Source organism: Panthera pardus, unplaced genomic scaffold (genome assembly GCF_024362965.1).
Source record: "Panthera pardus isolate Hobbes unplaced genomic scaffold, ASM2436296v1 HiC_scaffold_10, whole genome shotgun sequence".
In the NCBI taxonomy this organism is placed as follows: Eukaryota; Metazoa; Chordata; class Mammalia; order Carnivora; family Felidae; genus Panthera; species Panthera pardus.
Genome location: NW_026526655.1, coordinates 97,368,636 through 97,392,835, shown reverse-complemented (window position 1 = coordinate 97,392,835; position 24,200 = coordinate 97,368,636). Strand labels below are relative to the sequence as shown.

Sequence of the window (24,200 nt, the reverse complement as noted above, 5' to 3'; positions counted from 1 at the left end):
TGTCCAAAACCATTTCACAGACAATTATAGCTAGCAGGATCCTCCAAATAAAACCTCCCAACATCTGTAAGATAAAAAGTAAGTCCTTTTAGAGGTAGAACTTAAAGTACTTTGTTGTAATGGTTTCATAGAAAGGAAAGCTGGACCAGTCAGGAAAATTCATTTAACCAATATCTAGCCCTACGTCAATCATTCATGTGCCCTGCAGGGGGGAAAATATTGTAGAACCTAGAAAGTTATTGAAAAGGGGAATTGGAAATGGGAATACATACAAGTACACGAGCATCTAGCATCATCTGTAATGTGAGTTCCCTCAGCTCTTTCTCCTTCAGTCTTCAATGTCAACCATAACTTATAGTGTCTCTGGGAAGTCTTCCTGGACTGAATACACCTGAAATAAATATAGATGATTTCTTTCCCCTTCCTTCCTCAGCTCTATCTGTTACAACTGCTGTGTGCTGTGGGCAGACCTCATTGTTAAGCACTTACTGGGTTTGGGGTTCAGTCAGCAATCCATTCTTGCTAGAGTACAGTGTTGAGAAGTGAGGTATTCTAGTTACTATGGCTACATAACAAACCACTGTAAATCTTAATACCTTAAAACATCAACATATTTATTTTGATCATGAGTGTAGAATTCAAACAGGACTCAGTAAGGTCAGCTCATCTCTGCTGTACTTGGCATCAACCAGAATGGCTTGAAGGGGACTGTAATCATTTGAAGGATCCCTCACTTAACTGGCTGTTGGGCTGGGCTGACTCAAATATCTGGGGATTGAAGTAGCTGGAACTCTGTGGACATCTCTCTAATTCTATGAGGTCTCTGTGTGAGGTCTTTCGGAGTGGCAGCCATGGAGTGACTGCATTTCTTCATCCTAGGTCAGGGCTTCCAAGATGTGTACCCTAAAGAGAATGAGCCAGGAAGAAACTGTAGCCTCTGGCTGACCAAGCCTTGGAAGTAATGTAGTATCACTATGCCATACTTTATTGGTCAAAGCAATTACAGGTTTCTACTCAGATTCATGAAAAGGAAATCTAGACCCCACCTCTCAGGGAGTAAAGTGACATTCACATTATATATATATATATATATATATATATATATATATATATATATACACACACACACACACACACACACACACACACACACACACGCACACACACACATGGGTACTTCTGGAAAATAAAAGCTGCCACACATGGTATATGTAAGGTTCAAAAGTTGGGTGAGGGAAGATTGGAACAGGTCTTGAATGTCATACTGGAGTGTTTGTTCTTTTCCTTTTTGGGGGGCAATTCACTTACTGGTTGCTGACTATCCTCCAGGGTTTCATCTGTGTAGGTTCATCATCCCCAGAAGGCCTATAAGACTGACAGGCAGAAGCAATTGCACCTCATGTATTTTTTTTAAACTTCCTAACTTGTCAAGGCTTTGCATTTGATTCCTCCTCAGTACATGAAACACAAGTGCCTGTCTGCTCAAGCAAGCAATGACGGCAAATCAGACCAGATGGGTTTCTTGCCTACCCTCAAGTGGCACAAACCCACATGTTCTAGCATGCTGGAGGTGGTGATATTGAGGTGGCCCACAATGGGATACACTGGTGACAGCACTGAGTATCAAACTGTCAGAGTACATCGAGATTGACTCTGGGCTTACTGCCCACCTGCTCAAAGAAGTGTCCAATTCTAGTGTCGATTCCTTCAGAACATGTAGCACCTAGTATTTATTCCATCTACCAGAGAATGCTGGATCTAGAGCAAAAGCAATTTTCATAGTCATGGATCCCAGTCCACTAGTTGCTTCCATTCAAAACTCTGGTGTCTCCTTCTAATGGGTCTCCATCCAGTCTGCTTGAAAAGTGAGAGACAAGGACATAATTCTCATAAAACATAATTTGTTTTTTTCTGAGACAGAGATGGGGAAGAGCTGCTATTTGAGTTTCAGATTAGTGTCCTCTGTCCTCCATTCACTTTGACTTTCCCTTTGCAACAGTGGGAAATTTGTTTATTGCTGTAAGGCAGCTGTTGAAAGGAATCATGACAGAGTTTGTTCTTCCTCATATTTGTCAAACGGCAGATGTTCCCCAGTGGAGAGAAGATGGTTGTAAGAACAGGGACAATATTATAAATAATAAAGTCTTTCCTTTTGTTCCCAACTCAAAATGGGTTGAGTTCAAAAGTTGGAAACTCAGAACAAACCACATCCCAAGAATAACAGTGCTGGACAGGCCCACAAATGCACATTTCATCCATAATGTAAGCTGAGGGAGGAAGGTAGACATTGACCAGCAGGCAGGTTAGTTCAGCCAAAATGCTTGAGGCAGCTATCTTACGCCAGCCCTTTTTTCCTTTCTGTACATTTGATTCCAACCATCACTTTCCTCATGAGGTGTGAGCGCTAAGGGCAGAGACGATGAGGGTCTGACAGCGGGGAGCACGGGGGTGGCCATTGTTAAGCATAGTCACTCGTAGGACAATGGCTGTCTGCATTTTTGAAAATGAGCAACTATGGCTTTGAGTAGCTGATGTCAGTTCAGGAAATTGGTGTGTTTTTCCTTTGGTTGGTTGGTTGGTTGTTTTTTAATGCACCAAAAGGTTTTACAGTGAAGCCTACACATAGAAGGAAGTCACCGGGACGGTACTGCCTGTCCTGAAGCCTGTCCAGTAGGCTGGCTAACTCCACCAGTACACACGGATGCCCCGGTGACTAAGGCCATGCTTGCAATCACTCTTAGAGTGGCCAGTTCATTTTGAACTTAGAAAAAGCATTGTAAGGCTACAAAAATTCATGTTGATGCGATCTGTTGCCACTCAATTGCCACCGCTCTGCAAACCACATGAAGCTCATATTTAGTGAAGATAAAGTTGGACAATGTAGAGTCCCTGTTGTTCTGTAAGTTCTGTGGGTTGTGTGATCTGTTTCAAAATAGGGAGTTCTGCCGGATGAAATATCTGGCTATTACAAAGATGCCCTATGTGTCATACATGTGTTCCAATTTTCAGAGACTAGGAATCTTATGTCTCTGGTGGGGACAGATGCCTCATTTAAGTATCTGTAGCATTTCCTGCCACCACCATTAAACTGGCAACTGCTGTCTTATGATAGCTAACAATTTACATGCTCGTGGCTTGACTTCCAGATAAACCCCTTTAGAGAAGTGACTGTCTTCCTGCCTAAAATTCTCCACAGTGCTTTCCAGAAAGGATATGCTGAACTTGTGATCTGTTGATTGAGTTCGAGTGGAATTCAGTAAGATGTACTTAGCACTCAAATAATTCTAGCTCACCTATAATGACACCTGGAGTATTTAGAATGTGCCTCAGGACGCTTGTGGACCCTAGGTACAATAATATGAGCAGCAGCCACTAATGGACCGTGGACACGGCATTAATGATAACTAACTCTCACCTACCACTTTCCCTGTGTCTAAGTGCTTTGTTCTAAGTGCTTTACCTATGTTTCACCATTTGGTCCTGCAAACAACACTTTCGGGTGGGTGCTGTTACTTATCCTTAAGTCGACAGATGAGGAACCTGAGACACAGAGGTAAGAAAAGTGCCAAGGTTATGCAACTAGGGAGTAGCAGATGCAAACCCAGGCAGCAGGCTGCAAGGTCTGCACTTTTATGCACTGCATTATACTGCTCCTTTGACAAGTGCCTATTATATATATGGGTTCATATTATATGCCAGACACTCTTTATGTAAACTCCATTAATCCTCACAACAAACCCAGGAGATAAGTTCTATTATTATTTGCATTTTACAGATGAGGAAACTAAGGCATAAAGAAGCTGCATGGAAGGGCCCAGATGTAAACCTAAGGGTTCTGGCTTCTGAGTCTATTGTTGTACTCACCATGCTATAGCATGCTCAGAGGAGTCCATGAGTGAATAGAATGTCAATCCCGAATCGATTTGTATAGGTTTACCTAGCAAGAGGTGGTGGATCATAGACTACTTTATTAAAAGACATCACTGAAATTTTCATCAAGGCTAAGAACCACCATATCCCTGAACAACCACTGGGCTGGGGACATGCAAGGTTTCTGCTTCAGTGGGCTGGAAAAATAGTGCCAGTCAAGAAAAGATAGTTTGATCTTTGTTTGGAGGATTTTAAAATAAAAAATACCAAGGCCTGGAGGTATTGGTTTCTTCGTAAGGGCTTGGATATGGGAGAAGCACAGGAAGCTGTGGCACCGCTGTTTCCCTGGGCTCTGGGCATGCCCTGTGAAGAGGACACGGCTAGGAGCAGCCCAGGAGGTAGGTGTCCTCTGGTCTGCGCCAGCCAGTGGCAGCTGTGCAAAGACAAACAGGGAGAAACAGGGGTGACTACCCAGGCACTTGTCTCCCCCTGGACGGCCTGGGCCTGAATGGCCACTCTCTCCGACCTCCCAGGGATGAAAAGCCTAACAAGTAACAGGGAGACTCCCTTACAGGGGAGGAGCCCATTTTAATGAGCTCAAGATATCCATGTTAAAGGAAGAAAAAAGATATGTGCTGAACTAAAACCATAACTCATCAGCTTACCCAAACCAATGAGACAATTTTTCTATTCTTCATCACTTTTTCTAGATGGGAATAGAGAGGGAACCTGGTAAAAGGGGAGGGAGGGGCAGTAAAGTAAGTAGTCCTCAAATTGAGAGGCACTTTGAGGTCAGAAAATGGAGCAGGTGACTATGTATGGTTTACACAAAGTTTTTTTTTTTCAATTTTTATGTTTATTTTTTGAGAGAGGAGAGAGGGAGAGTGAGCAAACTAGGGAGGGGCAGGGGGGGAGGGAGAGAAAATCCCAAGCAGGCTCCACATTGTCAGCACAGAGCCTTATGCAGGGCTCAAACTCACGAATTGTGAGATCATGACCTGAGCTGAAATCAAGGATTGGAAACTTAACCGACCGAGCCACCCAGGTGTCCCTACACAAAGTTTTATTTAGGGTAACTTACTGACAGGGGGATTGGGCGGGTGACCATCCAGGCACCTAGGAAGCTATTTTTCACAAGGTCTGGACCTTTGTGAAATTTATAGAGTGAAGGGATACACAGAAGGGCAGTGTAGTGAGATCAAAGGATTTGTGCACACCTCAAAGGGCTTGCATGCACCAAACTGGCAGCTACCCTTTAGTTAGATCTTGTGGTGCCATCTGTGCATCAGAAAGGGGAGATACTATGTTATCTTTAACAAATTTACAGAGGGCCAAAGCCAGACTCTGCATTCTGGCCTTGGTAGGCATTTCTAAGGTATGTATATTAATCTCCAACGAGCTGCAAACACATAGCCCCAAAGAAGGACATGAACAAGACGGAGGGCCAAAGATAGAGTCAGTATTGTCAGTACTGTCACAGAACGTAACACATAAAACATTTCTAAGAGAGAGAACATAATTTCTCAGAAATCCAGAGCCTCCTGGCAAGGGCTCACCTAAGTATCAATGTGGCACAACATTCTATAAGTTCCATGGGCAGGACCTTAACCCTCTGAATTTGTGAAGCTGGAAGCCTCCATGAAGACATACCATGTTTCACAGAACCTCCCTCAGCCTTGTTCCCGTGGTCCAGGAAGCTGGATCCTGTTTGCCTGTTGGCATTCCAGAGGTGAAGGAAGGAGAAAGTCTCCAGGTTACATGATAATGGCTCCTGAGGGTCCAACTTGTCATTGCTCCTATACTCATCTAGATATTGAATGCTGCAAGAAATGTGGACATTCAGGCTGTCGACCTGCAAGCTATGGATATAGACCAAGTCCTGTGTAGACTGGAGAGAAGGCACTTGATGGATTATTTGTACATGTACCAGACATGTACATAGAAATAATGACCCTCAACTTGCAGGACTATTTCAATCATTGAATAAGCATGGTGTCTGGTCATAGTAGGTGTTTAATCATGGAAGTTGTTACTGTTGTTATCACTTGAGAGTGTTCTGGCTGCAACACTTTCATACCATAGGATGAAAAACAAGGTTAACTGAACTTATCCAATTAGCTGTGTGGGTATTCTTACTTTTTAACAAAATTCATTTTGCAATATTATGAAATATAGCATTCACAGAGTATATAAGATATAAATAACTGCATAATAAAAATCATAAAGCAAAGCATGGTGCAATTACTATCATGTAATTCCTACCCAGGTTAAGAAATAGACATTGTCAGCACTCAGAAGTTCTCACCTGTGTTAGATAGGTCCTTTCCAGGTCATGCACCTCCCCACCTCACATGAGGTGACTTCTATCTATTCATGGAAATGACATTTTTGCTTAATTAATTAATTGCTTTATTATACATATCCCTATATAATATATACTATTCCCCCAATATTATTCTTTTGTCTATGTTTAAGTTATATAAGTGGACATATTTATTCTTTTGTGTCTTGCTTCTTTTATGCATCATTATAGTTGTTAGATTCAAACACATTATTTTAGTAGCAGTGATGTATCTATTTTTGTGGCTATATAGAATATGAATATGTTTCATTTTACTATCTATTCTTCTACAGATAGATATTTAGGTGTTTTTTAGGTTGGGGTAATTACTAACAATGTTGCTATACACATTCTTGTATATGCATTTTGGTGACATGGGCTGTAGGGTACAGGCATTCCTGGGTCACAAGATATGTATGTATTTAACTTTAGTAGGCCTTGCCCAACTTTTTTCCTAAGTGGTTGCACCAACATACTCCCTCATCCACAATGTACAAATCACCATTACTTCACAGCTTCATGGACAGATGGTATTGGTCATCTCTGAATGTTAGTCAATCTGTTAGGTGTGCAGTTGTATTTAATTGTGGTTTTAGTTTGCATTTCCCCAACTACTAAGGAGGTTGGAGAGCTTTTCACTGTTTATTGTCCATCTGGATTCCTCTTTTGTGAAGTGCCTGTTTATCTCTCTGGCTCATTTTTTAAAATGGGTTGTCTGTCTTCTTTCTTAATGAATTTTATCCAAATGGATACTTTATTGTCTCAAATAGCATTTATTGACTGGTGTCCTGGAACTCACAAGAGTTGATTCTTAAAATTTCAGGAGTTTTGTGAGAAGATTTTTAACATGTGGATAGCTCGAAATAAGCCATACTGGGAGTATTTGCGCTCTGGATATTGACAGATGCTACTAATCAGGGCATTCCCTCACCTTCAGTCCATAGAGAGTCAGTCAACTGCTACACCAACAGAAAATACCATCTCTTCTGCACTGCCACAGTTTCATCTCTATCATAAATCCTGTCCGTATACATGTGGATTTATTTCCGTGCTATGTTTTTTGTATCATCCTTTCCTTTGTCTATCCCCATGTCAATACCATACTGCCTTATAAACTATAGGTTTATAATAAGTCTTGATATCTGGTAGAGCAAGTTCTCTTACCTGCTAAGAGTATCTTGCTCATTCTTGGCGATTAACATTTAAAATTTTGGAACCAGCTTACCTAGTTTTTAAAGACAAATCTGTCGAAATCTGTCATTTACCTATGGCTACAGGGTTACTTGCCTTGCAGGACTTTATTTTTATCAAAAAAGCTTATCAACCTTTTTCTTTACAGATTCTAGGATTTATGTCATAAGATTAAAATTCCAGTTTAGGTTTTAAAATTCTCTATTCTTTTTTTTTTTAATTTTTTAATGTTTTATTCATTCTTGAGAGAGAGAGAGAGAGTGGGGGAGCGGCAGAGAGAGAGGGAGATACAGAATCCAAAGCAGGCTCCAGGCTCTGAGCTGTCAGCACAGAGCCTGATGTGTGGCTTGATCTCATGGATCATGAGATCATGACCTGAGCTGAAGTCAGATGCTCAACTGACTGAGCCACCCAGGTGCCCCTAAAATTCTCTGTTCTATCATTTAATGATTTCCTTATTGATTAAAATCCAAAAATTTTAATTTTTGATCCCCCTGGAATTTATATTATAATAAAGTATGGATGTAGGCATCGAACTTTCTTTTTTTTCAAGATGGCTAACCTATGATTGCAGTAACAATGATTGAACAACATGTCTCTACCTACTGATATTAAATGCCACCATTATCATAAATAAAATTCCTGTAAGTATTTGTTCTTTTCTTGGAATGTCTCTTTTGTTTCATTAGCTGTTTATAATATCATTGTTCCATAGGAATATCATGTTAGCCACAAATGCAAGCCACATTTAATTTAAAATATCCTAGTAGCCTCATTAAAAAAAGTAAAAAAAAAGATGTGAAATTATTTTTAGTAATATATTTTATTTAATCTACTATAGCCATTGTATTATTTCAACATGAAATCAATATATAAAAGCAATTACATTTACATTCTTTTTTTTCATATAAAGTCTTCAACATGTGGTGTATATTTTATTCTTACAACACCTGTCAGGTGGGATTAGCCATATTTCAAGTGTATGGAGCCACGTGTGGCTAGTGGCTACCTTGTTAGACAGCTGACGTCAATATTTTTGTTCAGGCAGGTTTACTGTAGCCTTAGCTTTTTGGCTAATTTAGTCCTCCTCATAAGGTCTGGCCCTTCTAGGTTTGGTTCAATGAGACATCTTCACTCATTGGTTGGAACTTCAGCATCTTTTAGCTTGGTGTGACTTTGGGAATTGTTTGGCTTACTGATATGAGGCATTTTTGTGTTTATTATTCTTTACATATTTTGCAATTTTGGCTTGGGTTTTCTCTTTGACCAATTGTTTCATAGATTTTTTTAAATTTTGAGATGGTGGAGTTTTGGAATTTTATCTTTCAGTTTTCTGGTTCTGTTATTACTTTTTAGTTACATTGCATTATAAATAAAGTTATTTATACTATACTTTTTGAAAATTATTGAAGTGTTCTTTGTAGCCTAATAAAGTCACTGTGGTTATACCATTAACTTCTGTAAACAAGGTGTTACTCACTTTTTAGAGTATAAATTGTTGATTAATTTTGAGTAAATGTTAACAATTTGAGCATTCAAAATAAATTTAAATTTATAAAAATGCAATGTATGTGTATGCATAAGTGTGCATATGTGTGTGTGTGTGTGTTTATTTTGGATGCCAGTGTAAGATTTCATCTTAAAAATGAGATTTAGTGCAAAGAAGGGTGTGAAAGCCACTAGCCTAGATGACCTCAAAGGTCATCTAGAATGTGTGAAAAGTGAATATAAATTTCTGAAGACCTTAGGTGACCCCTGAGTGGAGATATCAAAGGGTAGTTAAAATATTCTTTGTCTCACTTTCCATTCCTGTTTGTTTTTCCCCTCTATACAATTTGCTAATTAAAAAAAAATCTAGATTACACAGACCCAGGCTGAGTATTACACCAGTCTGTTATCAACAAGTGAGAGCACATTAAACAGTTTTTAATTGGTCTTAGGAAAAGCAAAGGTGAAGTGAAAATTTAATTCCCCCAGCCCTTTGTTCAAAAGGCATTTTTCCATCTGCATTGTAAGGAACACATTTTAATTAGCTTGATTTTCACTGTTTGGCCATGCATTTGTGATCTTTGTTCACACTTTGGGAACGAACATTTTGATGAAAGAAATTAGACAATACTGGAAATCTTGTCTGAGCAGAACAAATTGAAATTATCAATTACGTTGCAGGATGACTGGCACGCTGCATCTGGGGAGAGAAGAAAAAAAATGCCTTTCCCTAAGATGCGCCTGTACAGCCTGGCACAGTTTTGCCCTGCACAGAGACAGCACGTTTTAGAGTGGAAAGTGCTTTAGTGCCAGGTAGTTTTGGGTTCAAATCCTGCCTCTGACCCTTTATAGTAGGTCACTTAATTCCCCTGATCCTCAATTTCTTCATCTGTAAAACAGGATAATAACATCCTCCTTGTAGCCTCACAGAATGGAAAGAAATGAATAGTGTGAAAATGCCTGGCATGCAATAGGGGCTCAGAGCATAACCAAGAGGAGCATTTCAAAGGAAGGGTCTGTGGCTGGGCTGAATACTTGTGGGGTTCCCAACTGTTTTCTATTGAGAAGAAAGAAGTGGGCAGGGCTGGGGATGTGGCACCTTATGCTGCTGGTGGTGGTGGAGGCAAGGTTCTTCCTAGACCTCCTTCTCAGTTTCTCTGGGACAGCAAACAACCAGTGCCTTTTGCAAAGAAGTCCATTCAGGACTCTGATGTGTAGTTATGAAGCCCCAAGAGTCCATGCTTGCCCTGTGCATTTGTGGGGGCAGCTTTAAGGCCACGGAGGTCATTTAGCTAAGCACAGTGCACTAATAAGGAGATGAGTTAGCATTTTTTTTTTTTAACTCCCTGAGACAGGGTCAAAATCAAATATTCCCTGTGATCCTCACACTATGTGCCCAGGTTTGAGTTGAGAAAACACAATCCCTGTGTCTCTATGTGCATCATTCAGGAGTTCTTTGTATAGCACCCATTGTGCTCCCAGAATTCCCTCCCTGTTAGGAGTGCAGGCTCAGGGTTTGATAGATCCGGGCTAATTTTCAAGTTTCTCACTCACTCTTTTATCTTTTTGGGGAAGTATCTATGTGGCCACTGCAGTTTCTTCATCTTTAAAATCATCACACCGCAGGGTGGTTCCTGAGATTCTTCAAGGCTGTTTTTAGCATAGGGCCTCAGCTAGTCCCTTGGGATGGACACAGAAATGGGATCTATTTTCTTCCTTCCAGGCAGTGGTTCTCCACCTGGGAGGATTTTGTCCCCCTAAAGGACATTTGGTGACGTCTGGAGGCATTTTGGCTATCACTGTTGGGGGGGGCATGTAGGAGCTAAACACCCCACAGTTCACAGGACAGCCTTCTCCTCCTCCGCATCCATTACCTATGATTTACCTATGATTTTGGAATTAGGAGCTGAAATGGGTCCATTAGAGGTTTTCCTCTCTCTGAAGAGAGGGAAAATGTCCTGATCCTTAATGCCATTTTTACACTGTGTCCCTGTTTGGGGTGGCCTTGGTGTCTTGGTCGCAGGTCCCTCAAAAGGACGCGCCTCCCATGTGGGGCATCCTGGAGGAGTGTGACATTCTCACATACACCTGCTCCCAGTTAAAGACTTCGCGAGGGCCCCGCAGTGCGGAGGAGCACAACTGAGGGGCGGGGGTCGCGTTCCTCCGGTCCCTCCGCAGCAAGGGAGGCTCTGGAGAAAGGCAGGGCTTTTAGGGAGTTCCTGGTAGCTTCCTTGGGGCTCACTTCGTGAGGCAGCTGGGAACACCCCGAGCGTCGGAAGATAGGGCACCAAGGAGGCAACTGCTTGCTGGCTCCCCCAGGGCGGCAGGCCAGGGACGCGGGCACCTGGGTCCCGCCGCTCCCATGCTGGCGGTGGCACAGCGTCTGAAAGGACATTAGGGCAGGGAGGGGAAGTTCGTCGTCGCCAGCCTCAGCCCTGGACTGCAAGTCTGGGAACGCACTCCAGCTTCCCCGCGGCCGCGCCTCTCCGGAATGCGCTTCGGGACAGGAGGCGACCGCTGCCCCGGCGGTGGCCGCGTGGGCGGCGGGGCCACTCGTTGCCCTGTGCTCCGGGGCCAAGATCTGATTTGGGGACCACGACTGCGTGCTGAGTCAAACCCCGCTGCCGGGCTGGGTCTGCAGCGGGGCCCCGGAGCACAGTGCGCGGAAGTTAATGATTAATCGCTGACCGCTCCTCCCCCCGCAGCTCTGGAGAGGGTGGTGCAGGGGGGTGGGTTGAGGCCCGCAATGGCAGGGAGCCCGGAGCCGGGGCGGGGGACTCCCTGGCGGGGTGCGCCGAGCGGGGGCAGCGAGGGGAAGGGCGGGCGCTGGGGGTGCCGCGGAACTCACTCCCCGCGGGGAGAGTAAGACCTCCTTCCTCCTCTCTCCCCGCCTGGCTCGTACACACACACACACACACACACACACACACACCAAACTCCACCCCCAGGCGCCTCCCGGGCCCCTGCTAGGTTGGGCTGCTCCAGGAAGTTTCCATGAAAGCACCAGAAGTACTAAGTTACTCTTTCCAGGTGAGCGCGGATGAGCAAGTGCTGGGCCGGCCCTGGTGAGTTGCAGCCCAGAGCTCTGGGCTCTGCTGGCAGGAAGAAGGCAAGTTGAGGAGGTCTTTGGACCGGGTGGCGTGGCTTTCACCCTCATGGCTTCGCACAGGGACCCTAGCAGTGACTGCTCCTATGTCATCGATCACACCCACGTCCCCGAGTTCGAGGTGGCCACCTGGATCAAAATCACCCTCATCCTGGTGTACCTGGCCATCTTCGTGGTGGGCATTCTGGGGAATAGTGTCACCATTCGGGTCACCCAGGTGCTGCAGAAGAAAGGTTACTTGCAGAAGGAGGTGACGGATCACATGGTGAGCCTGGCTTGCTCGGACATCTTGGTCTTCCTCGTTGGCATGCCCATGGAGTTCTACAGCATCATCTGGAACCCCCTGACCACGCCCAGCTACGCCGTGTCCTGTAAGATTCACACTTTCCTCTTCGAGGCCTGCAGCTATGCCACGCTGCTGCACGTGCTGACGCTCAGCTTTGAGCGCTACGTTGCCATCTGCCACCCCTTCAGGTACAAGGCCGTGTCGGGGCCCTTCCAGGTGAAGCTGCTGATTGGCTTCGTCTGGGTCACCTCCGCCCTGGTGGCGTTGCCTCTGCTTTTTGCCATGGGAGTCGAGTACCCCCTGGTGACCGTGCCCAATCACTGGGGTCTCTCCTGCAACGTCTCCCGCACGCGGCACCACGAGCAGCCGGAGACCTCCAACATGTCCATCTGTACCAACCTTTCCAACCGCTGGACTGTCTTCCAGTCCAGCATCTTTGGCGCCTTCGTCATCTACCTCTTGGTCCTGGTCTCTGTGGCGTTCATGTGCTGGAACATGATGCAGGTGCTTCTGAGGAGCAGCCAGGGCACGCTGGCCGGGAAGGGACGGCGGCCGCAGTTGAACAAGTCGGAGAGCGAGGAGAGCAAGACAGCCAGGAGGCAGACCATTATCTTCCTGAGTGAGTCCTGGGGGGAGGGGGGGAGGGGATAACAAGGGAGCTGGCCTCCCCCTCCCCACCCCCCATTCCCTGTGCTCCTCTTAGCTGGTCGTCCTGCCTTGCCGGGGTACACCTCCGTTTGCTGGGGCTGAAGAGGCATTGCTCTGAACCTCTGCATGCTTCTTTCCTGTGTTTTGGGGACTTGGGTAACGGAGAAAAGAACCCTAGACCAGGAGCCGGAGTCTGCCTATGTTTCCGGACAGCAGCTCTGTGACTCTGGCAAGTCACAGAATACCTGTAGTAAAGTGGAGTTAAACATACTGAGAAGTGTGATGGTCATTAGGTAATGTGGGAGAGGTGAAAGTCCTCTGAGAAGGATCAAGGTCTGTGGAGATAAAAGGGGGCATTCTTATCTAGCTGTCTTTACCCTGGAGAACCTTCCTCAGGCAATTGGATTTTGTTCCCATTTTTCTCCTCCTTGGGAGAAGCAGGCTGCCAGAAACACACACTCTCCAGGCTGCAGTTACATTCCCCTGGAGAGATCTACCCAAGTCTTAAGAAACTGGAGCTTTCAGACACACGGTCCTCAGGGTACTTCTCAAGTTTCTGTTGTGTTGGCTCTATACCTTTATCAGAACAGAGAAACGTGGCAGGTATGGCCAGCCTGTTTGATCCAGAAAATCTGGTGTCACAGGTTCCTGGGACTTGATTGATCATCCCAAATACTCAATTCCACTGCAGAGAAAGCTGTTTGCTTTCCAAACTTTTGTTGTGGTGCAAATATTTAAAGCCAGGTCCTTCTGTGTGTCAGGAAAGAAGGAAGGAGCCCTTTCTAATGTGGCATCAGGAAAAGGAATAAATCATGGCACTGTTTGTTTTGGTGTGGGAAACCTGAGTAACAGGTTCAAGGGCCAGGGGGTTGACATGGAAGAAAATGTGAAGGCACTTGAGAAGGGATGGAAAGAACCTGGTCTTGTCCCAGCCCTGCCCCTGGCTTCTGCTGTGTCTGTACAGCAGACTTGACTTTTCTGTTCTGTATAAAATGAGAGGAAGAGCTTGCAATTTTTGGATGCCTACTCTGCATCAGGGGCTGTGCTAGGTGGTTTATATTTCCATTTCCTAGAGGAGGAATTTGAGTCTAGGAGAGAGAAGATCTAATTCAAATAAGCACAGCTCCTACATTGTGACCTTGCTTCCCAGGGCTGGGAAATGAGTGGTTCCCAGTGGCTTACACAGGCTCATGTTGAAGTGAAAATGAAACAAAAAAGGACTTTGAAAAGGAAGGTGCTACCTAGATTAGGCTGGTGGTGTTGCTGCCTCCTAGGGCCAGCCTCTGGAAGTTGGAGTAAGGAGTCTGTGGCAGGTGTTGACATCTGGGGACTTGGGAAGGACACCCAACCCAACTCAATCTCTCACCCACCTCCTGCTTCCCAGAGTATTCCAGGAAGGAATGGATATTAGATTGGCTTGAATATCCATTGAAAGGCTAGTTCTCTCTTCCCTGGTATACCCTTAGGCATATCTTAAACTTTTAGCAGTAATTTATACTATAGTGTGAATGAATCCCCCCCTCCCTTTTTTTTTCTGAGTAAAGTGCACTACCTCCCGGTCTAATTTAGGAATTAAGGCTTCATTTGACCAAGGAAAAATAATTTATTTATCTTTGTTCTCTGTTGGGCCAATCTCTGTATTTTTTTTTTGTTATCATTTCTCTGAATAGTGGGTAATTTTTATATTTATCCCAATGGGTATTGTTCCAAGTTGAAGTCAGTCTTCATTTTGTAGCATCAAATTGGAGTACCACAGACTTATACTTGGAGATGAATAGGACCTTGGGGATCCTCACCTCCAGTTAGCAATTGCCTGTGAGGAGTTTGTTCTCACTGCTGCTCTCATTCTTTCCTTCCACTTCTCTCCTTCTTTCTTAAAACAACTATGTATTCATCGCCCACTGCTTTTCCGGGCAGAAAGATTGTTGACTGGCAATCAGGTGCTCAATGTGCGATCATGTCTTGGGGGAATTTACCGTTTGTATTAGCTCATTTCCTTTGCAGTGGGTTTTCAAAGCAGTTCTTGCAAATGTCCCTCTCTCCCAATGAATTTCAAAGAGCTTTTAAAAATAGGAACCTCGCTAATTAACTCAAGTTAGGAAATAAATTAATGGAGTGAAGAGGAAGAAATCACGGCCTGCCTCCATCAGATTAATACAATGCAATTTACTTTGTGGGTGTCATAAAACTTAGGCTTTGGGGCATTTTTAACCCAGAACAACTGAATATATAAGTTGTTTACAAATCGCTGAATTTAGTATAGTGATTTAGCTGTCTTTTTAGCATTTCAGTTAACAGATGTATCAAATTAAAACAAATATTTGCTCATTTCAAACATATTTTGCATTTAATGTGAAATGTAAATGACGACATAGCACAAGATGTCTTTGGAGCTCTTGAGGCAATAAAAAAAACAATTAAAGATTTTCCCCCCTCATTGTTAAAAATGCTAACTTCTGCATAACGGAAGCGAAATTCATAAATCTACCCGAGATGAGGAAGTCTATGTAGAAAATATTAATTTTCCTTTCTGCCTCTTTTGCTATTGTGCCTCATTCTGGTTGAGGTTCTCAGCTGGGTGAATCATGAAAACAAATTGGGAAATCAGGGAAAGAAAGAGATGCAGGGCCGCCTCCTGGCTCTCAAGCAGTTAGCAGGAGAAAACAATAGTAATGTAAAAGTGAACATTCCGGGAAACGTGAGTGTCTCTTGCCTCTTGTTAGCCCAGTGAGAAATCAGTACCAGATAAATTTCCATTTGCAAGGTTATGGCTGATATGGCCATGGTAATACTTGGTGATGCCAGAACAGAGGTTGTTGGCCTGGAGAAGAGAAACTGCTGCGTTATTTATTCCTTGGATGTTAAGGATATGCAAAATAAACCTTCCTTTCAAAACATTTTCCCAGACCTTCCATTTTATCTTTCTGAACTCTCACTTGGAGTTATCCACACCACATGTGGCATCTGGGTCCACAGACACCCATGTTTGTGTCTGTGGCACATGAGGCTTGCTGTCCAAATGTCACCTGCTCAAAGTGGAACAACAGAGTAGTTTAAAAGAAGTATAGTTTTAATTAGTAACTTTCAAGAGCGTTAAGTGGTAGAGACTAGGTTATAGTTACCTCTGAGAGATCTGTAGGCAGTGATTGGCTTTCAACTGTGATCATGAAACCAAAAAGCTTTACAGAGAATCAGGAAATTACAAAATTCAGGAAACATCATACAAAATTCAGAACTCTGTAATGATTATACTTCTTTGCATTCTGATTTCTTCTCCTGAGTGACAGAAAGGGGAGTGAAATGTAGGGGCAGGAACTGCAATACCAACGTGGGTAGCTCATAGGAGACTATCTTGAATATGGACATCACCCAGTCAAGTGCATCTGGGCGGAAAAAAGATTAAGAGTTGCTGCTGTAGGGGCACCTGAGTGGCTCAGTTGGTTAAGCTTCCGACGGAAGCTCAGGTCATGATGTCCCGGTCCGTGAGTTCGAGCCCCACGTCAGGCTCTGTGCTGACAGCTCAGATCCTAGAGCCTGCTTCGGATTCTGTGTCTCCCTCTCTGTCCCTACCCTGCTCGTGCCTCTCTCTCTCTCTCTTTCAAAAGTAAATAAACATTAGAAAGAAAAAGCGTTGCTGCTGTAATGGAGTGCTCTAAAAAGAAGGTTGATGTGTATTTAGATATGTGTGGGTTGAGAGAAGGAGGTAAGAATCATGTCCTCTGGGTTTTAGACCCCAGATTTGGAGGTCAAGTCATGTCTCCTGTGTGTGTGCAAGTCAGAAAGTGGGGCAGGGGTGGGAGCTGAGATGGTGGCAGTGGGTCCTCTTCATCTGAGGACGGTGAGGACCTAAAAAGAACTGTTAAAATTAGCTCCTTTTTGTAATTAAATATATATTTTATATATATATTATATATTTATATATATATTTATATATATATTATGTATAATATAATATTTATATATATATTATATATATGATATAATATTTACATATTATATATATAAATAATTATATATTTTTAACGTTTTATTTATTTTTGACAGGGAGAGACAGAGCATGAACAGGGGAGGGTCAGAGAGAGGGAGACACAATCTGAAACAGGCTCCAGGCTCTGAGCTGTCAGCACAGAGCCCGACACGGGGCTCGAACTCACGGACCGCGAGATCATGACCTGAGCCGAAGTCGGCCACTTAACCAACTGAGCCACCCAGGCACCCCAAAATTAGCTCCTTAAAACTGAGTCCAAAATTTCATGTGGAAACAGGTTTGATTGGGACTTCCATCGTGAAAAACAAAGGCGAAAATCACGAAAAGAAATTTGTCTCCTATTTTATAAAACATAGCTTGTAATTATATGTTAATTCTCAGAATAATTTGCCAGAATGTGGCTTTTTTGAGGGCCTGATTTTCCTGACAAAATTCTGTGATAGCCTTTGTGTTTGATTTTCTCAGCAAGATGGTAAAGAGGGCTTTCTCCCAAGGGCGTCTCCTAATTCTTTGCTACTTAAATCACCCTCACTGAAGCACCTCTCCTTGGCATCTTTCTTGTCAGTTTTCCATTCTGTCAGGACTAACTGGTCTATGTGGCCAGACCTTCCTTTGTCAATGACTCGCCATGTGATTCATGTGTTTCTTCAGCTCCTTTGTCACTGACTTCATGAAATTTTGCACCTCGTGTGCAGACCATACCCCAAAATATAATTGAAAAATCAACCCCTATACACTAATGTGTATCAACTGATTACATGGAAAATGTTTCTGAGGTGCAAAACGAATTTTATTTATTTATTTATTTATGAGAGACAGGGACAGAGCACAAGTCAGGGAGGAGCAGAGAGAGAAGGAGACACAGAATCCGAAGCAGGCTCCAGGCTCTGAGCTGTCAGCACAGAGCCCCACGCGGGGCTGGACCTCACAAACTATGAGATCATGACCTGAGCCGAAGTCAGATGCTTAACCGACTGAGCCACACAGGTGCCCCCCCAAACAAATTTTAACTACAGCTGACCCTTGAATAACACAGGCATGAACTGAGAGGGTCTATTTCTATGTGGATTTTTTTTCAGTAATTACGGTATAGTACTGTAAGTGTATTTTCTCTTCCTTATGATTTTATTTGTTAGTTTAGAGAGAGGTGGGGGGAGGGGCAGGAGGGGAGAGAGAATCCCAAGCAGGCTCCATGATCAGCACAGAGCCCGACTCAGGGCTTGATCCCACAACCCTGGGATCATGACCTGAGCTGAAATCAAGAGTCAGATGCTCAACCAATTGAGACACCCAGGTGCCCTCCCCTCCATCTTATGATTTTCTTTTCTTTTAAAAATTTTTTTAATGTTTATTTTTGAGAGAGAGAGAGAGAGAAGGACAGAGCATGAGCGGGGGAGGGGCAGAGAGAGAGGGAGACACAGAATCCGAAGCAGGCTCCAGGCTCTGAGCTGTCAGCTCAGAGTCCGATGTGGGACTGGAACTCATGAACTGTGAGATCATGACCTGAGCTGAAGTTGGACGCTTAACCAACTAAGCCACCCAGGTGCCCCATGATTTTCTTAATAGTGTTTTCTTTTCTCTAGCTTACTTTATTGTAAGAATATAGTATGTAATACATATAACATACAAGATATGTGTCAATCAAGTGTTTGTTATTGGTAAGGCTTCTGGTCAAAAGTAGGCTATTAATTCAGTTTCTGGGCAGTCAAAAGTTAAATGCAGATTTCTGACTGGGTGGGGGTTGGTGCCCCTAACCTCTGTACTGTACAGGAGTCAACTGTAGTTGCTTTTTCTTGACTAGTTTAAAAACTGATCTTACAATCACGTTTATATCATTAATTTTCTTATCAAAGGCTATTTCTTTGCTGTGAAGCCCTGTGCCAGTGCAGTCTCGCAGGGAAATATCACGAAAATTAACTTAGTGACTTTTCAGATGTGAGATATTATTTTGGCTCCAATATTTGGATATTTCAGGAAAACGTTTTGCCTCAAGTATTCAGGTTACCCCCTCTATTCTAGAAGGGAATTTATTGGTGTAGATGTGACTGTAATAAATAGTATTTCATGTGTGTTTTTCTATTTGTGATATCTGTCATAAATTGCAAGTGTCCTGTGATCATCCTGGCAGACAAATATAATAATGCTCCTTTATTTTTGTAATCAGGCTGTCTCAAAGATTTCATTTCTCCGTTGGAGAGATGCATAGTTCCCATGGAAGGGGACATTGGAATCTCAGTCCTTATTCATTAGCGTGCCAGTTCATCCGTCTTAGTTGCACGCCTCATGGGGGCTGCCACAGTATAATAAGGCAGCAGAAGCCTCAACTGAGCAAAGTGTTCAGCTTATTAATGCTAAAACCACTCAGAATAAAAGCCATTTGTGAGTGGAGACAGCACAGAGGAAGAATATTGAATTAGGAATCAAGGATCCCCATTCTGCCCCAATAGACCAGGTCCCCCGATCACGTGGATGACACTGTCATCTCTCACTGCCTTTTCCTTCTGTCCACCTCCCCTGCCGTGCTGCAACCCTGGGCCAACCCAACGAACTCCCCACCCCTACTCCTTGGTTTCTTTGCCCTGGAGGAAAGAGTGCTCATCATTGCTGCTGAAAGTTCCTGCAAATAGACAAGTGTTCAGCCTCACCTGGGCCCCCTGTTTGGTGAGCACCTTCCTTGGCAAGTGCCTTTGAGAGGCATGAGCTTCTGGAATGCCTCTCCTATCTTGTTTCCAGCACATGTGCTCTCTGGACGAGAGACATAGAATTGGTGCGTCATGGCTGGAAGAATATCTGCATCGACTCTTGCCCTTGTCTGAGCGGCTGTTATTCATTGCACAGCCACTGGGACCTCGTTGACACCCCCCTCCCCAACCCCATTAAATTCAGACCTCTGATCGGCTTCCCATGGCTCTTATGTCAAGGATCAGAATCCTTAACATGAAGCCCCTCATGGGCAGCCGCCTCTCCACCTTTACAGAGGACAGTTTTCCCCTTATATTTGTAGGTGTGGGTGTTGTGACAAAATACCACAGGCTGAGTGGCTTAAGCAGTAGATATTTATTTTGTCACAGCTCTGGAAGGTTAGAAATCTGAGATCAAGGTGCTGGTAGGGTTGCTTTCTGGTGAGACTTCTTTGGTTTGCAAATAGTCACCTTCTCACTGTGTCCTCACTTGGCTTTTCCTGTGTGCATGCAAAGAGAGAGTCCTCTGGTATCTCTTCTTATAAAGGCACCAGTTGTCTTGGATTAGGGGTCCACCCTTATGACCTCATTGAGCTTAATTACCCCCCTGAAGGCCTCATTTCCATATACAGTCACAGTGGGGGTTAGGGCTTCCACATATGTATTTTGGGGGGTACATGCTTCAGTCCATAACATCCCTTAATCGCTCCACCCCAGTGGGCTCTCTTCAGTTCCTCAGACAGATCATGGTCATGCTCTTTCCTACCACCTGGCCTCAAAGTTAATGTCTTCAGACCAGCCCCCAGGAAGCTTGGCCCATCCTCCCTGACTTGACTAACCCTTCAAATAAGACTCATAGTTGTAATGTTACTTTTATTTTTCTTCTTCACTTTCTTTTTTTCTAATTTTTCTTTTACAATTTGCTCTATGAGATTATTTGTTTGACGTCTGTCTGCCTTCTCATTTCTTGAGGGCATATGAGCTCTCATATTTTGCTCAACACTGCACCTCCATCCCAGCATAGTGCCCATTCCCCGTCTCCCCCCGCCCCCCCCGCACACAGCACATGTTCAATGGGTGTTGGTTGACTGAATACATAAATGAGCAAGCCTCGCCTTGGAATTGGGAAGCAGCGTCCTGTTTTCCCTTGGGCAGGTGCTCCTATAGAAGTGTATCACACTACACAATACATTTGGTCAGTCTGAAGTGAAAGATGCTCTCTTTGAAAGGAATACGATTCCTCCCAGGCTTCCAGAAAGTCAGGCCATCATGGAGGACACGTGAAATTTTCTCTCCCCTGAGCAAAGAAATAGTCTGTTAATCAGCCCCTGAGTATCAGCTTTCACCATATGTACCTGCCAGAAGTAACCATGAAATGAAAGTGATTAGGGTGATGTTTAACAGTCCTTGTTAAACCCTGTTTAACAAGATGTTAATGCAGTGAGACAGCTCTCAAAATTATCTCTTGGCAGGCCCTTTCGCCACCTGTTCAGAAGGGGGTTCTCAGGATAAAGGGGAAGAGGGTGCAGTGGGGGTAATATTTTAAAAATATTCAACCCATATGTTTTCTCTTTACTCTTAAATTGCATGCACTTGTAGCCATCCGCCCCCTGTCTGAGCCATGAGGCTTCTCCCCCAAGGGGGACAAAAAGCAGGAACTACCTGGTACAGAGGTATTGTTGATCAGCGTTCAGTCCGGAAGCCAGATTGCTTGACCTCTTTCACCCTTTGCAATGGGTGCAAAGGGGCTGCTGAAATATGTAGCTCTTCCTTTAATGTATCATCAGCTTGGCCTGGTGTGCTGATTAGCCACCACACAGCCACTGCCAGGGAAGACCTTAGCTAAGGGCTCGAAATTCCTCCTTGGAAGCCATTGGAGGATATTAAGGAGTAAGGCAGTAGAGTGAAATCTATGGTGCCGCTGGTGGGGTGACAGCATGTCTTGCACGGCACTGCGAGTCAACACGTAGGCCCAGACATGTTCCCAGATTGAAAAAGAGGAAACCCTTTCATTGGGCCACAGTCCTGGTAGAGCCGCTGTCACCGGTGAGTCCTTCCTGCTGGTAGCCAGACCTCTGGCTCTTGGTGTTGGCCAGTCTTGCTGCTGTCGCAGACCTCCACAGCCAGAGACCCACTCTCCTTCCGCCCGGCTCCTCACATCGTCCTGGCACAGAGGCCCCTACTGCTCAGCATTGCTTTGGCTCCAGTTGGGAGGCAGCTCCAGGCTGCTGAGCAAGGCCACGGAAGCTCCAGCTATCTCTGTGGTGCGGTGGTCTGCCTGTTCTTCACCAACAATCTCAAGTCCTTGCTTCTTCTGTGAAGCCTCCTGCACTGATCTTCCTACAAATGATGAGCCATGTTAGACATTTCTCAGAGGGGGGCATAGATGTGGTCTCCCGACTCTCCTTGGAGCTCCATGGGACCAGGGATGTTGCACACTCCTATTTTTTCAACCTTCCCTATGAGGCTGAGGCTGGGGACACAGTGGCTGTACATTGTTTTGTAGGTTTAGAGAATAAAATCCCCGGACACTGGCTGCTGCTCCGGAGAAGAGGGAAGCCACATAAACTGTGATACTCAGGGAGGCACTGTGACTTTATCTGCCTTTTCCCTCTCCTTCCCTGGGGTAGGCAGAAATCGCAGATGGCTCCAGAGGTTCCTAGACCTGGAGTACACATACTTGCCCCACTTACTCGTTGAGGTGGCACCGTGAAGGGATTTTGCAGAAGTAAAGAGGTCTCAGATTGGTTCACCTTAAAGTAGGGAGATTTTCCTTATGGGCTTAGTCAAGTCACGTGACCCTTTAAATCTGGGTCTAGAGGTCAGAGACAGGAAAAGTCAGAGATTTAAAGCAGAGGAAGGGTTTGATGAGCAAGAAATTCTCCACACTGGCTTTGGAGCTTGAGGGGACCCCTGGCAGGGAATGTAGGTGGCCCAGAGGAGCTGAGAGCCAGCATGGCAATGGGGACCTGAATGAGCTCAGGTGGATTTCCCCCAAGAGCCTCTAGAAAAGAACTAGCCTGGCCAGTAACTTGAGACCCTGAGCAGAGATCCCAGGCATGCCATGTCTGGAGTTCTGATCTACAGAACTCTGAGATAATAGATTTGTTTTAAGCCACTAAATTTGTGTTAATGTATTATGTAACAGTCAAAAAACAACAACGCATTCCCTGAACTCTGATAGAGGGGCTCCAAGGTAAACATATGTCCTGCCTTAGTTATTTCTTTCTAGAAAGGCCCAGTCTCTAGAAACTTATGTTTGATAAGTCTCACCTTCCAAGAACTGCACCCTTGGCCCAAGCATTCATTGACTCACTTCCCATTGATTGACCCTCTGTGAAGCACTCCGTGAATGGAAGTTTACCAAGCTCCAGGGCACCATAGAATTTTCACTAGGCTTTTAGATTCTTATTTGGGGAATTGAGAATGTATAGGTTTGAGTCCCACCAGCTAGATTTTTGGAATCTTGGATACCTTGGTTCTCAAAGAGGAAGACTGTAGTGGATTGATCTAATTACCATCCTTTGGGTAGCTCTTTTTCCCCCTAGGCTGGCACTTAGTAGGTGTTGAATAAATGTTTGGTGAATCAATGAGTGTCTGGGCAGCTTTGCTGCTTCCTGGAGCCTTCCTCACTGGAGGAGAGAATGCCTACATACTTGGTCATTTAGCTCCAAATGGGTTTTGGGGGAGAAAGCCAACCCCATTGTTGAAGGCAAGTCTGAATAAGAGAGATGTCTCAGGCTGACAAACTTTACCATTTTCTGACATTAGAGTTACTGCCAATTGAAAAACTTGACAACATTTCCTGTTTGTATTTCCTGTGTTTAAGAGCCATTCTGGCAGCCAGAGGCTTTTTAGATACCTCATCACACTGCTTTACACATCTCAAGGGTGGCTGGGTACTTGGAGAGCAGTGGCGTTACCAGAATCTGACAGATGGGGATCAGGAGGCAAGGGTACAGTGTCAGATTGCTATTGTACTTGTTAAATGTCTAACTGGCTATGAAACCCGAGGCATGCAGAAATGGGAGTCAGGCCCAGTTGGGAGCAATGAGGTTCATTGAACTTGTAGAGAAAAGCCATCTTCTTTTTCTAGTGAGGGGGGAAAAACATCCAAATTACCTTAGAAATAAAACACTATCCATGGGATGTTTGGGCAGAGCTGAAGTCATTTGGTCGTTGAGTTTATGTATTATTATTCTTTGGAGGACACGATAAACTCAGCAGAAACAAAGCTTTCTGGGAAATTTATGGGTTTACTTTTTATATGCTGCAATTCTGAAGGATTAAATATCGTGTGGAAATGACAGCTGCGTATTTTGTTTATTTAAAGGATAGCTGATGGGTTGTCACTGTTTCTCAAGTTCAAGTTGTCTCTACAGGGGAGGCAAATGGGAGGCCTTGGTGATTGAAGGTTGTTTTCCAGAGGATAAGGGAAACGTACACAGAAGCAGGCTGTTTTCCTTCTTGGACTTGGGGTTTCCTCACTACCGAATCAATTGAAAGACCTACTTCCTCTGGGAAGCCTTCCTGGACTGACTTGCCCCTATCAGATCTTTGAGTTTCATTTTGGTGGTTTATTCAAGTATTTATGAAAGCCT

The 24,200-nt window shown here is 44.3% G+C and overlaps 1 protein-coding gene across 1 annotated transcript in view; it reads left to right on the top strand.

Annotated features, from left to right (window-relative positions):
* The first annotated feature begins 11,715 nt into the window (after positions 1 to 11,715).
* GPR39 (G protein-coupled receptor 39) overlaps positions 11,716 to 24,200 on the top strand; it is a 192,739-nt gene continuing 180,254 nt past the window's right edge. The window contains exon 1 of the mRNA XM_019454225.2: positions 11,716 to 12,901. Coding sequence (XP_019309770.2) covers positions 12,046 to 12,901 — 856 coding nt within the window. The 5' untranslated portion in view covers positions 11,716 to 12,045. The remainder of the gene's footprint in view (positions 12,902 to 24,200) is intronic.